This window comes from Eurytemora carolleeae, unplaced genomic scaffold (genome assembly GCF_000591075.1).
Source record: "Eurytemora carolleeae unplaced genomic scaffold, Eaff_2.0 scaffold26, whole genome shotgun sequence".
Lineage (NCBI taxonomy): Eukaryota > Metazoa > Arthropoda > Copepoda > Calanoida > Temoridae > Eurytemora > Eurytemora carolleeae.
In genome coordinates this window covers 105,333-121,043 of record NW_019396043.1, presented here as the reverse complement: position 1 = coordinate 121,043, position 15,711 = coordinate 105,333, and the positions used below count along the sequence as shown (strand labels likewise).

At 33.3% G+C, this 15,711-nt stretch overlaps 2 protein-coding genes across 2 annotated transcripts; both read right to left on the bottom strand.

Annotated features, from left to right (window-relative positions):
* Nucleotides 1-236: 236 nt before the first annotated feature.
* Nucleotides 237-5,434, bottom strand: LOC111701393 (uncharacterized). Its single transcript, XM_023472671.1, has 3 exons — nt 5,338-5,434; nt 1,695-1,969; nt 237-1,502 (listed from the first exon to the last, which is right to left on the bottom strand). The coding sequence occupies exons 1-3, from the start codon at nt 5,362-5,364 to the stop codon at nt 299-301; spliced, it is 1,506 nt and encodes a 501-aa protein (XP_023328439.1). The 5' UTR covers nt 5,365-5,434; the 3' UTR covers nt 237-298.
* Nucleotides 5,435-13,182: 7,748 nt separating this feature from the next.
* On the bottom strand, nt 13,183-14,935 carry LOC111701420 (zinc finger Y-chromosomal protein). The gene is made up of 2 exons (XM_023472705.1): nt 14,759-14,935; nt 13,183-14,368 (listed from the first exon to the last, which is right to left on the bottom strand). The coding sequence occupies exons 1-2, from the start codon at nt 14,880-14,882 to the stop codon at nt 13,434-13,436; spliced, it is 1,059 nt and encodes a 352-aa protein (XP_023328473.1). The 5' UTR covers nt 14,883-14,935; the 3' UTR covers nt 13,183-13,433.
* Between the last annotated feature and the right edge of the window lie 776 nt (nt 14,936-15,711).

Here is a 15,711-nt window from a genome sequence, read left to right as displayed (position 1 = left end):
AACCTTCGATATTTTAAACTATGAATGTCTACTCCATATATGTGCAACCTGATGTTATAGACATTCGTTATTTCATACTATTAATATTAATTCCATATATCTGTGTAACCTGATGTTATGGAAATTCGATATTTCAAAATACAAATACTGTTAGATTTAATAGGAATATCAAAGATGCAAAAGAGCAATGAGATATAGGGACTAGAAAATTTTGGTTTAGTTCTTTTAATACTGTGTTCATGTGGCAAAACATTTTTTTTATTTAATAAATATCTATACATAGTTTAAAATTTAACAACTAATATCTGACCGGGAAATTCTCCGTGCTGAACCTGGCCTGAGAAGGATTGAACCGTTGTGCTCCAGTATCCTGGAAGGATTGAAACTGTGGCTGCTGCTGCTGCTGTTGCTGACCAGATCTAGTTCCTTGAAACTGTTGAACCAGTTGGTTAAAATCTACAATTTCTAGAGCAGATTTAGGTAGAACCTCCGGGATTTCTTGACGTACATCTGGGACTCTTTGACGTAACTCTGGGACTTCTTGGCGTACCTCCTGAGTTACCGGAGAAAAACGTGAACCAGTTGAGGGTCTCGAAGGAAGATTGGATCCAGCCTGAACCTGAGGGAATGAATTGAAGTTTGAGGGAGTCGAGAAAGCTGGAAGAATTGGTTCCTGCTGAACCTGAGCTGGTTGTCTAAATATATTTATCTGTCGGTCATCCTGAGGTTGGGGTGGAACCCTGGACACCTGTTCTCTAGGTATACTTGAAGGTCTGGAGAACTCCTTTATCTGAGATCTAGGAGCAGGTTTGCTGTTAGATCTGGCGCGGGCGGGATTATTTCTGGCGGGAAAATTGGAAAATTCTGAGTTTTCCGATTCCTCTGGTTCGGAAACAACAGGAGCAGGACGGGCTTGCGGGATTTCAGGAGCAGGACGAGCTTGCGGGATTTCAGGATCAGGACGTGAGACCGGAGAAAGACGGATTGAACCTCTTGAGAATGTTTCCTGTTCAGGACGACTGGGTTGGAATGCAGGAGCTGCAGGGAATGCGTTGAAGGACTGGGAAAATCCAGGTTCTGAAGCAGGACGTCTCGGGAGAGGAGGATCCGTGATCGGTTGGTTCAAATCCTGTCCTCTATTCTGACTTGGAGCTTGCTGAATACGAGGTTGTTGCTCCAGGTCTCCTCTAGATCTGTTTAGAATAACCCTGTTGCTTCTATCCTGCTCTACATCAGGGTTCTGTATATCCTGGTACTCATAATCATAGTCACAATCCGTACAGTTTCCTGCCACTGGGGGAGGGATTATAATCCCTTCTGGTAAATCTCCCTGGGGCTGGAATCCCATGGCATTTGCTCCGTATTCGATAATCTTGACTTCTCCGTTCTCGTCTACATATCCATATTTACCCTGAACAGTTCCATCTACGAACCTTGTTTCTAATTTAAAGGTTCCGTCAGCAGCTTCGTAACCATAACTATACGAACCATCCTCATTGTGCCTAAACAGTTTTTATTGATCAATACAGGGTTTCCAACAAATAATTAAAGTAAACCTCTTATTATTTAATGGTAAAAAATCTTTATGAATTTGAAATTAAATTAATTTTTCAAAATAGAGTTTTTGAATTTAAGAAATAAGATTTAATAAAATCTATTTTCTACATTTATTGAAAAAGAAAGAAAATATTTACTCGTTAATTTGTTTGAGGATTGAAACAGGAGTTGTAGTTTCTCTCCTCTCCGATCTTACTCCTTGATCTTCTCCGACCAGGAGATGGTTTATCTCAGGGATATTAGTTCTGCTATTCCCTGATCTAGGGGCCTGAACCTCCCTTCCCCTTGAAACCCCTTCATTGACCCCACTGCCCCTAAGAGCCCCTTCAGGGGCCCCTCTAGGAGCTGCCTGGAAGTTCTGAAACTGTGTCTGGAACTGGGATTGAGCTCCGGAGAGAGAAATGAACCCAACCTGAAAATAAAAAAAAATTATTTTCAAGTTTTGTGAAGTATTTCTACTTAAAAACATCTTCTCTTATGACTCAAATACAGGGGAGAAATATTCATGACTGTAGCCCAAATCCTACGCTAATTGGCAGGTAAGGACTAAATCACGTTTTTAGAATATCCTACCCTGGACTGAGCTCTCTAATCATATAGAATGTTTTCTCTAGATAATATTACGCCTCTTAGATCCTAATTGAAATATATTTGGAACTATAGTTTTAACTGCACACAATTTCAGAGAATATGATGTTTTTTGACTGTTTGTTGCCTTGAGAATGTTTAATGTTTAGAGAATTAATGTTTGTTGTCAACAAAATGTTTGTTGTCTTGAAAATGTTTGTTGTCTTGAAAATGTTTGTTATCTTGAAAAAGTTTGTTGTCTTGAAAATGTTTGTTGTCTTGAAAATGTTTGTTGTCTTGAAAATGTTTGTTGTTTTGAGAACGTTTGTTGTTTTAAGAATGTTTGAAGTGTTTTAATATTTGTTGTCATGAGGATGTTTGTTGTCATGTGAATGTTTTAAGTTTTGAAAATGTTTGTTGTCTAGAGAATGTTTTTGTTTCAAGAATGTTTGATGTTTTGAGATTGTTTGTGAATGTTTAATGATTTATGAATGTTAGTTGTTTTGAGATTGATGAGAATGTTTGATGTTTTATGAATGTTTAATGTTTTAAGAATGTTTGTTGTCTAGAGAATGTTTGTTATTTTGTGAATGTTTGTTATCTTGCGAATGTTTGTTGTTCCGAGAATGTTTGTTGTCTAGAGAATGCTTGTTGTTTCGAGAATGTTTGATGTTTTTAGATTTTTTGAGAATGTTTGATGTTTTAAGAATGTTCGATGTTTTAGAAATGTTTGATGTTTTAAGAATGTTTGTTGTTTCGAGAATGTTTGTTGTTTCGAGAATGTTTGTTGTTTTAAGAATGTTCAATTTTTAAGAATGTTTGATGATTTATGAATGTTTAGTTTAAATGTGAACGTCCAATAATTTGTGAATGTTTGTTGTTTTGTGAATGTTTGAGAATTGTTTGATGATTTTTGAATAATTAATTTAAAATGTGAATGTCCAATGTTTTAAGAATGTTTGATTTTTGTGAATGTTTGTTGTCTTAAGAATGTTTGTTGTCCTAAGAATGTTTGTTGTCTTAAGAATGTTTGTTGTCTAGAGAATGTTTGTTGTCCTAAGAATGTTTGTTGTCCTAAGATAAAAAGCTTTAAATGTGAAGATAAACTGAAAAATACGTTGTAAAAAAATGTGCCAACATTGCTCTTTATATTTGATATTACTCTGGTTCTGTTGTATAATATTTCCAAGAAATTAATAATATTCTCAAACTGTTACTAATCTTACAGTAACATATGCTCACAATCTTTCAGCTCGGAATACAAGGATAGGAAGATAGAAGATAGACCAGGATAGATGGATATATAGTTAGATAGATAACCAGAGATAGATAGACCAGAGTAGATGGATAGATAGCTAGATTGATAACCAGGATAGATGGAGAGATAGATAGATAGATAGATAGACCAGGATAGATGGATTTATAGATAGATTGATAACCAGGATAGATGGAGAGATGGATAGATAGATAGACCAGAATAGATGGATAGATAGATAGATACATAACCAGGATAGATGGAGAGATAGATAGATAGATAACCAGGATAGATGGAGAGATAGATATATAGATAGACTAGAATAGATGGATATATAGATAGATCGATAACCAGTATAGATGGATAGATAGATAGATAGATAACCTGAATAGATGTAGAGATATATAGAAAGATAGACCAGGATAGATTGATAAATAGACAGACCAGCATTAATGGATAGAAAGATAGATAGATAGATAGATAGATTTTTTTGCATTTAACAGCTTTAATGTGCAATTAGGATTTGGGTAGTATATTGCTTTATACCTTTCAACCACTTTCATAAAAATATATATATTTATTCTTTTAAAATAAACTTAAAGAATTTGTTGACTATGGAGGGGGAAAGCAGGAAATGTGAGAGAACTGAATTTTTCGCTAACAACCGATATAAATGGTAAAAAAACCACCATAGTTCTTGTAGAAGTAAATATTTCCATTTACTGATTGCGCAGATTGAAGGTATTATATCTCTAATTGGATAATGAGATAGATAAATAGATTTTAACGCCATGCTATTTCTGTTGGTTCAGAATAGACATCAAACATGACTGAAACCTGATTGAATCAGGCGCTAATGGACTCGGCATACAGGGGTGAACCTGGAGGGAGGAAAATCACGCGAAACTTACAAGAGAAAAGTACGTTTTCGAGCTTCGTAGGAATAAACTCATTTAATTTTTGAGGTGTATTTTATAAAAACTTTAAACGTATTATTTATACTTTGATAAACAAACTAGCCTTTGCAGAATAATGTGAAATAAAATATTTTAACTTGGGTTTGAAATAAATTTACGATTCCAAAAGTTGATTGTAAAAATTGGACAAAATGTGATCCCTCAGCACTCAATACCCCTTAATGCAATGTTTTTTTGGGACACTCTGTCTGTACATAAGGGGAAAATAGCAGAAAGAATTGTACGGCAGGGAAAATGTGGAAATAATTGTACATGCGGGGAAAATAAGGAAATAATTGTACATGCAAGGAAAATGTGGAAATAATTGTACATAAGGGGAAAATGTGGAAATAATTGTACATGCGGGGAAAATGTGGAAATAATTGTACATAAGGGGAAAATGTGGGAATAATTGTACATAAGGGGAAAATGTGGAAAGGATTGTGCATGAGGGAAAATGTTGGAAAGGTATATGATAATAAAAATGGGGGAAGAATAAAACACGTGGGAAATATGGTGAAAAAATTGTGCAGTCATGGGCAGCCGTAGTACATTTGAATTTCCGAGCGGGGTCAACCTTTCCGGTCCCAGTTTGTACTGTACCCAGCTCTATGGACAGGACTAGCCGGTGCAACAAGGTTGACGCGGTCAGACTTTATGCTTCATATAGGTTGAATTTACTTTTACTTAAGGGGCAGAGGTGCGTATGCAGTACCAGAAAGAGAAAATTGATAAACGAATTTTAAATAAAAAAGTCATTCGGGAAAAAGATAATATATGAGCGGAGAATGGTGAATAAAAAGAGGATTGAGCCTTATGAGAAAAAGGTGTAAAGGATTGAAAATGAGGTGAAAATGGGAGAAAGGATTGTTCCTGAACAAAAAGGGGAAATGTAGGGGAAAACATGAGGGGGGAATGTCGGAAAGACTAGTGTGTTAAAAAAAATGGTGGGAAGCAATGTACAGTGTACAGCGTACAGAATTGAATGCCGGAAGAACTTGCCAGTGTAATGAAGCGCAGTGCTCGCATGTTGCTTGTATCTATGAGCTTTAAGGACTGGAGCACCTAACCAAGGACTGTAGCAGTGTGCACAGTAAGCAGGAAGCAGGAGAGAGCGCATATGCATTCTTTGGGTCTCCTCACCAATCCCTCGTAGTGTAGACATAGATAGATAAATAGATAAATACTTCATCATCCCTCATAGTGTAGTCATAGATAGATAAATAGATAGATACTTCACCATCCCTCATAGTGTAGTCATAGATAAAAAATACCTCACCATCCCTCATAGTGTTGACATAGATAGATAAATAGATAAATACTTCACCATCCCTCATAGTGTAGACATAGATAGATAAATAGATAGATACTTCACCATCCCTCATAGTGTAGACATAGATAAATAAATAGATAAATACTTCACCATCCCTCATAGTGTAGACATAGATAGATAGATAGATAAATACTTCACCATCCCTCATAGTGTAGATATAGATATATAGATAGATAAATACTTCACCATCCCTCATAGTGTAGACATAGATAGAAAAATAGATAAATACTTCACCATCTCTCGTAGTGTAGACATAGATAGATAAATAGATAAATACCTCACCATCCCTCATAGTGTAGACATAGATAGATAGATAAATACTTCACCATCCCTCGTAGTGTAGGCATAAATAGATAAATAGATAGATACTTCACTATCCCTTGTAGTGTAGACATAGATAGATAGATAAATACTTCACCATCCCTCGTAGTGTAGACATAAATAGATAAATAGATAAATACTTCACCATCCCTCGTAGTGTAGACATATATAGATATATAGATAGATACTTCACCATCCCTCGTAGTGTAGACATAGATAGATAAATAGATAAATACTTCACCATCCCTCGTAGTGTAGACATATATAGATATATAGATAGATACTTCACCATCCCTCATAGTGTAGACATAGATAGATAAATAGATAGATACTTCACTATCCCTCGTAGTGTAGACATAGATAGATAGATAGATAAATACTTCACCATCCCTCATAGTGTAGACATTGATAGATAGATAAAAGAAATTCTAATTCCTAAAATTTGTTTGAACAGTTTTCTGAACCAGTTTTTCTATTTTCTATATTTTTTACCCATTAAGCAATAAAAAAGAGCAGACAGTTTTGGACACATAGTTTCCTATGGTAGAAAGGAATTGAGTATTTGCCACAATCTCAGATTTTCTAATCCGTATATTTTTGCAACCCAAAGTTGTAGACCTTAGATATTTTAAACTATGCATTCTGTTAGATCAGATAATCTAAGTTTGAAATATCAATTGTTTTCACCCTCAGGTTGCAAAAATATAGGGATTAGTAAATTTGAGTTGTGGCAAAGACTCAATTCCTTTTTTTAGAAAATATTTGAATAACTCCTTTTTTATAAATACGAACAAAATTTTTAAAATTTAAAATGATATAAAAAATGGCTAGTAAAGGCAGAGTTTTTTGTTTGAAGAAATGAATTAAGTGAAGATTATTTTAGTCTCAATTCATCCTTTTTTCTGTAGCTGATCGTGTTTTAAAAATGTAATCAAACAATTAAAAATTTAAAAATCTCATTTTTTTCAAGACCAACAAGTAATTTAGATGAATGCACACTTATTCAACAGTTTGGGCCTTGTCCAAGCAATCTGTGACTTTCGATCCCAGTTTGACCAATTAAACATAATTTTTTACTCTTCTACCTTTCATACTTTTGTCGGTGGATGCGTTCTAAATGAAAAGTATAAGTTTAGTTGAAGGAACGGAATCAATTTATTTTTAATTGAAGAAATGGAACCAATTGATTTCAAATTGAAAAACGGAACCAATTGATTTCAAGTTGAAAAACGGAACCAATTGATTTCAAATTGAAGAAATGGAACCTTTTGATTTTAAATTGAAGAAATGGAACCAATTGATTTTAAATTGAAAAACGGAACCAATTGATTTCAAGTTGAAAAACGGAACCAATTGATTTCAAATTGAAAAAACGGAACCAATTGATTTCAAGTTGTAGAAAGAAACGGAACCAGTTGATTTCAAATTGAAGAAATGGAACCAATTGATTTCAAATTGAAGAAATGGAACCTTTTGATTTTAAATTGAAGAAACGGAACCAATTAATTTCAAATTGAAGAAACCAAACCAATTGATTTCAAATTGAAGAAACGGAATCAATCGATTTCAAATTGAAGAAACGGAACCAATTGATTTCAAATTGAAGAAATGGAACCTTTTGATTTTAAATTGAAGAAACGGAACATATATCTAGTCCTGGTTAGTCCAGGGTGAATGTTAATGTCGTCCTCAATATGCTTTCTAACCGCAGGTCGTTCTTATAATTAGTGCAATATAATTGTCTTTTTTAAAGAGAAAATATTTTTAAAAGATGTCTTCCTGCATACAGCTAATGTGAGAGAGCCCATTAGGATATTACTAGGTCCAGATCGCGGCTATGTGTTACATATAAAAGTAGTAAACTCTATTTGTTTCTTTGGATGTTGTATATCATAACTCATAAACCCATAAGACCGATTTGCCTCAAATTTAGTTTGGGGAACGTGTTTTAAAACTACGGAAATGTTCCTAGCTTTGTTTATAATTTGAATAGGTTGACTCTTACCAAGAAAACTTATAGAACTAGTGTAATTATATCATAGGAAGTAGTAATCTCTATGTTTGGGATGTCCGATCATAACTCAGGAACCCCTGTATCGATTTTAATTGGGGAGCACGGGAATGTTCTTAGCTCGAGATTCTAAGTTGAATGGGTCCACTTTAATAGGGAAAAATGGTTAAAATCGTAATTTCCGAGCAAGCTCGTGTAAACGGTGGAAGTAACATACATGAAAACCCTGGACAACGTTAAGATCTTAATCTAGTAACTCAGAAAACCCTGGACCGATTTACCTGAGATTTTGATTGGGGGACTCGGAAAACCCACGGGAATTTTCTTTTTGTGTGGGACCTCTCTTGACCCCAGGGAAGGTTTACACAAAGAGAAAATTGAAAAAGAAGAAGTCTAGTTTATAATATTCTTCCCAGATTAGTATATTGATTCTAAATGCAACAATTCAATCCTTAATTTAACTTTGGTTGGATCCATGTTTAAAAGCTAATCCATTCATCCTTCCTTTATTAATCCCTTAAGCTTCCCCCGTTTTCGCGCCAGATATTACAACCCCCCCCCTCTTGAATACGTGATCCCCCCCCCTGTATAAATTATTCCCCTACACTTCTGGAGGCTAATCCCCTAGTATATCAAAACAATATTAAAACATTTAAATCATGTCAAAGGAACAAATAGATGTCTGTTTAAATCTCTTCTGTCTGTTTTTATCTCAAAAACGCCAAAAAGTATGAATCAGTCGTGACCTTCAGAAAATGGAGGGTTACTTGAAATTAATACTTATAAATTTTCATGTTTTAGCCCAAAGTGAAAACATCAAATTTTCAAATAATAATATGATGGGAAACTATGTAGGCATGTAGATAAGAAGAGAGTAAATTAAACAACCATTGATGAGCACATGCATGCAGATAAAAAGTTAGTAAATCAGAAAAATAATTAAGCCCTTTGCAGGCATGCAAACAGGAAGAAGGTTTAGCAGGCATGCTGGCATGCAGACAGGAAGATAGTTAAGCAGCTACGTGTGAATGAAGATAAGTTATGCATCGTGTTAAAGTTCTGGTAAGGAGTGGTTGTAATAAGGTGTATAGATGACATAGAGTAAAGTTCAACCCTCTAGTGTAGGTTCTAGGTTCAATATTCTCTGTCCTTGACATTATATTTTTCCATTCAACAAACACACACACACCCTAACTAACACACACGCACATACAGAGAGGAAACAGGGGGAAAAACTACACCACGCCCTTTTCTTGTTGTTTAAGGTTTCCTCAAGGGTGCACTGAATCTACATTGAGCAAATTACGGGGTTTAAAGGGACTGTAAGCATATTTTCAAGGGATCCTCCATGCAAGGATTAAAGAGTCCGATTTACAATGGTACCCTTCAAAGCTTTGCCTAATTAAGCATAACTAAGAAATCAATGTTTATAATTTTAAAACTGTACATTTTAATTGTGGTTTCTCTAAATAACTAGTGATATGCGCATTTCTATAGTGCAGAAAAACATAAATAAAAAAAGGACACTATCTTCCACATCATTTTGAATCCGGAATTGACATCTTTACATGGAGGTTCATTTAAAATTACGCTTACATCACCTTTCAGGGATTGTGCATTCATTTTGGGTTTCATTTCATCTTTGTACAGGGTTCCGGTTACCCAGTGCGTACCCAAAAAGGAAGAGATTGAGAAGACGACATAAAACTTTAAAGATTTGCCGATCCCAAGGTTAAGTTAAGTCTACTGGCTCGGATAAAGTCTTGAAATGACAGAATAAATCGTTTGGGAAAAGCAAAACACAATTTTACAGTGGCGGGGAATTATCAATATGAGGAAACAGACAGAATAAATTCCGTACAGTCGTCTCATTCTTCGTGGGTAACCCTTTATATAGATTATATATTATGTATAATTTGAATAATATATATCATTTTTATAATCACAATTATGTTAACGAAAAACTTGGTTTTAACGTTGCATAGACAATATACATATATAACGCTCAAGATGAAGGTTGGGGGGGGGGCGGATGGTGGTGAACTAAACCCATATTCTGTAAAACTTTTCTCTTAATAGAATTATGGTTTAAACTTTTTTTAAAGGAAACAGTGGCAAATACATGGCTACCCGGACAGGTTAAGACTATAAAGACGACATGAAACTGTAAAATTATGACTTTTTAATTTTAATTTTAATAATAATAATAATAAATGTATTTCAAACTAGATTAATTGTTGCATAACATTTTATGGTCAATGTATAAATATAAGTTGTCGAAAAATTAAAATCTGCTACAGTATTTATGTACAATGTACATATATATAGTCTTTCTCTAGTTTGAGGACTAACAGAGTCTAAAGACTGTTTTAGTTTAGATAAAATATTTTTTGGGCTGATTCTTTCGTGAAGCGATGAGAGCAAGATAGTTGTGAAGAATGGTTAGCGATTCTTGAGTGCAGGGAAACTACAGCAATAAAAATATTTATTAAACTACAGTATGAGTCTGGAGCAGCAGACACAGAACAATAATTTACCCATTTTGGCAATCAGGACACATTATATTGTTACAAGAAATATTTTTATATGAATTCAAATATTCGGCACTTAGATGATTTTTTCAGAGAATTTCTATCTTTAAAGCTTTCAGATCTTGGGCTAATTAATTCTATTTACTAGGTAAAATGAAGGATGGAAGATGGCTTTTTAAATGATTTGAAGAGGAGAGAAACAAGTTTACAGTTTCAGGGAATCATTAACATAAGAAAACAAACAGTTAAAATTCAGAACAGTCGTCTCTGAAGTCTCATTCTTTGTGGGTAACCCTGTATAAGAAGATAAAGAAAAAATTGTCCGGGAATTGTCTGATTTCAGATGAGATTGAATATTAAGTCATTGTTATAAAGGAAATTGTGTAATGAATCGCTAAAGATTATTTTAAAGGGACTGTATACGCGTAATTTTAAGTGACCCTCCATGATAAGATGACAATGTACGATTTACAACGGTACCCTTAAAAGCTTTCTCTGATCAAGTATGAATAATATATTAATTTTTTCTTCATTTACTCGTCAGAAAAATGATGCAGTATCTTTCACATTTTTGATCAGATTTAAGTTTCAAGGGTATCGTTGTAAATGTAAATCGGGCATTGCCATTTTTGCATGGAGGGTCACTTGAAATTACGCTTACAGCCCCTTTAAGTCGTTGTCAACGTTTATAATTGCAAAACTGTTTAAAATCATTCAATATTGTATAATGTCTTCTGGGAAAATTTCCAAAAACAAAGCAAATACCTACAGGGTGTCCCAAAAAACAAAGCAAATACCTACAAGAATTTTACATTTTACAAAGGGTCCCTCAATCAAATCAACCAGCATATTGTTTTTAAAGAGAGAATGACAAAAATATTTCAATGATTAAATTCAAATGATTTAGCCAAAATATATCTTTCTATCTATCTAGAGTAGTAGACGATTATATCAATACAATGAAGAAGACTTTTAATTTAAGTTTTGATTGTTAACAAGCTTTTTTCGAATTATAAGTTTACAAGTAAAGTAATCAAAGGGAAGCTTTTTAAATTGACAGCTTCTCTTGACTTCTATATTTATGTGTATCCATGTTGTTTGACAGCTTGATATTAATCAAAATTGAAATCAAAAGTATTCTTCATTTTATTGGTAACATCGCTCACCACTTTATATTTACAATCATTACCATCGAATAAATTCTTATCTCATAAAATTTATATTTTTTCAATTAAATTTCATCGCAGACATATGCAACAGAAGAAAAAGAAGAAAATTGTTAGAATTCAACACTTTTTCAGATAGAAAATTGTTACTCAGAAAAAAGATTAATCGGATACTATTGTGAATCGGATCGGATCGAATCGAATACCACTTGAAATTAAGTCTACAGTCCCTTATGTTATTTCTTCTCGTTTATTAGAATATTTCCTTTATATATGCATCTTAAGAGCACTTTCATGAATTGTAATTTATTTACATTGAGTATTTCTCTTCTGGTTTACAAGAATATTTGATTTACATATGCATCTTAAGAGCACTTTCATGAATTGTAATTTATTTACATTGAGTATTTCTCTTCTGGTTTACTAGAATATTTCCTTTATATATGCATCTTAAGAGCACTTTCATGAATTGTAATCTATTTACATTGAGTATTTCAATTCTGGTTTACTAGAATATTTCCTTTATATATGCATCTTAAGAGCACTTCCATGAATTGTAATTTATTTACATTGAGAACTACTCTTCTGGTTTACTAGAATATTTCCTTTATATATGCATCTTAAGAGCACTTTCATGAACTGTAATCTATTTACATTGAGTATTTCTCTTCTGGTTTACTAGAATATTTCATTTATATATGCATCTTAAGAGCACTTTCATGAATTGTAATTTATTTACATTGAGTATTTCTCTTCTGGTTTACCAGAATATTTCCTTTATATATGCATCTTAAGAGCACTTTCATGAATTGTAATTTATTTACATTGAGTATTTCCCTTTTGGCTTATCAGAGATCAACCGTAATTTTCAAACGTTTGTTGTAGAAAATGTTGGGCTATCTTAAAATTGACAATGTTCAATTGTGGTTCTTATTGGGATTTCTGCAGCAGAGAAAAGGTTAAGAAAATTAAAAGAATTTATAAATATATTTTCAAGACATCGAGAACTTTCTTAACGTTAGTTCACTTCAAATTGAGAGTCATTTAAATAATGCCAACAGTCCCTTTAAGATGAAGAATAATTTTTTTATATAAAAAGAAGTATCTCGTAAAGTTTGTAAACAAATTAAATTCTGTTAAAATCTCTATTTGAACACGGTATCATGAAGTGACAGTATGATCAAACTAATTGTTATACAAAGAGATATATCATGATATAGCTTTTATTCTCAAGCCACTTGTACAGTTAAACAATCCATGAAAAATAACTTTTACTTTTTATGGTTCGAAATCATTTTAGAAAGGTGAATAGAAAGCCAAATTAAGGTTTCAGTTTTTCATTGTATAAGAGAGTTTTTATTTTCCAAAATTTCAGCTTTCAGACTCATTTTATGGTTACAAAGTAATTATAAAGTGGTTAGAAGGATTTCATCATCCGCAGAATTATTTCTGATTCCATTTTTTAGTTTATGAGTTTAGTAACAATTTGAAAAATTTAATTTTTATTGATAAAAAGCATTAGATAATTGCTAACAAATGATATAACAATTAAAATTATTAACATTTATAGTTCCGCAATGTCGATTGATAGATGCGAAGCTGGTTCTGCAATGAAACCTCATAAATAAACATGAAACTAGATAGAAAATGTTTGAAATGTAAATTGGTCAGATTCCTCGACTCATATTTAGCTTTTTGTGGCTTCGAAGAAGGCATGCTTAACCTGAAGCATAGTCTTATTGGTCACATGAATGATTAATATTCTCATGTTTACTCCTTATATGTCTCTTCAGATAATCTTTTCTGGTCGAAACGAATTCACATGTATCACAAGAATATCTCAATCCGTCATGCTGCGTCTTTACGTGCTGTTTTAGATTCTTTTCCAATGTTAGACTTAGATTACAAATAGGACATGTAAATCTCCGTCCCTCGTGCTTAGTTTCAATATGTTTCTTCAGATTAAATGCTTCGAAGGAAGAGTATTCACACAAAGAACAGTAATGGCGATGTTCACTTTTTTCTCCGTCTTTCTGAACAGACAAGTGAACTCGCGACACATGGCGTCTGAGGTTTCTTTCTGTGTTTGTGACAAATTCACATTCAGGACCTGGACAAGTAAACGTTTTCCCTTCATGTTTACTTTTAAAATGCGTCCTTAGATTTGTACGGGATGTTGTAACATATTCACAATTATCACAAGAAAATCGCCTCCCTTCGTGTTTACTCTTAATGTGTATCCTGAGATATCCGGCTGTAGTTGAGGCAAATTCACATTGATCACATGAATATCTAATTTCTTGATGTTTGCTCTCAATGTGCTTCGTCAGATTCACCGCCGTACTTCCAACATAATCACAGATAACACAGGTATATACTGTATGATTGCTCTGTATGTGCGCCTTGAGGGACACTGCTGATGTAGCAAAAAATTCACAATTTTCACACGGATATCCTCCTTCCTCTTGCCTGTTCTCAGTATTCTGATTTTTATGAAGGGTTTCTCTGTGAATTTCAAAAGATCTGATTGTGACCGCCGCATGTTCACACTGATCACATGGGTACACTTGCCATTTCTCTTGTTTACTCGCAATGTGTTTCATCAAGTTTGATCGTATAGAAGTAGCATAATCACATTCTTCACAATGGTATTTAGCTTCAGATGACTCGGCTGAAAGTAAAAATGTAAAATCTTAATGTTTAAGTAACGACAAAGTGCAAAATTTTATAAGTTTATATTCGATATCATAAATAAGAGGCAGACAAACATTTCCGTGGCCCGCAGGGAAAGCAATACAAGACAAATAGAAGAAGGGACGAACTCTTATTAGTTATCATCAACATGAATAATAGAAGTAACAAAGTATAACAGGTATATTTCTGTTTATATCAATACAAGACAATAGAAGAAGGGACGAACTTATTAGTTATCATCATGAATAATAGAAGTAACAAAGTATAACAGGTATATTGCTGTTTATATCATTAAATCAAACTAGCCCTAAAAGATTTTGATAAAAATCTAAATTTAAAATTTCTCTTCAAAAAGTTGATGTTTTACCTAAAATCTCTTCCTTCTTCACAATTGTTTCCTCTAAAAACACCGCCAGTGTGTCTTCCATCGAAGAAGAAAGAATTTTTTCTTCCATGAAAATTTTCTCATCTTTTTCCTTGACTTCTTCCATTGTAATTTTGAATTCAATCAACCATTTTATCTGAAATATTAAAAATGGTTATAATAATCATTCTAACATTGTTTCGTGGATATCTAGTCTCCATCTATAATACCATCCAAAAGACGGTATTTATTTTATCATTTGGCAAAAAACACAGTCTAGTATGCGCCTGGGGCCAACATGATGAGAAACAGGCCAATCCAACTAACTCAAACGGGCCAAAATCTTTGAATGGTCAGAATTAAAAAAAAATTGCCTTCAAATAGTAGATTTTTAAGATTTTCGTAAACTTTTAAGAATACAAGAAAAAATATTTGCTAATTTTTTTGTTATTTTTATAAGGTAAGAAGTGAAACTGCTCACAGACAGAGCAACGACTAAAAGTTAAAATAGAAGATGCCTGAAGTGCCCTGAAGGCCTAGCATTGCATGAAATGCCAAGAATATAGTTAAAGAATTTACAGAATTAAAATTAGCAATGAATTTAGTCATGGTTGTGTTTAATAATACATAATAAGTATATCACAGTTTTGTAATAATTATTTTCTAAAAGAATTAATAATTTACAAGTGTTTACTCCGGGTATGTTTCTTTAAAACACTCCAACTGTAGTTCCTAAACACTCGCTTGCATAGCTTCTACATGAATCTTTAAAGCGGTATTAGTCGTTGCAGCGTAATCACATAAATCACATGGATATCGCACGCCTTCATGTTTGTTCTTAATGTGTGTTTTAAGTGACAAATTGTTGCTGTCGTTAAATCATATTTGTCACATGAATATCTGACTCCCTTGAGTTTGTATTTAATTTGAACTTTTAGTGTTTGTGCTGTGGTTTG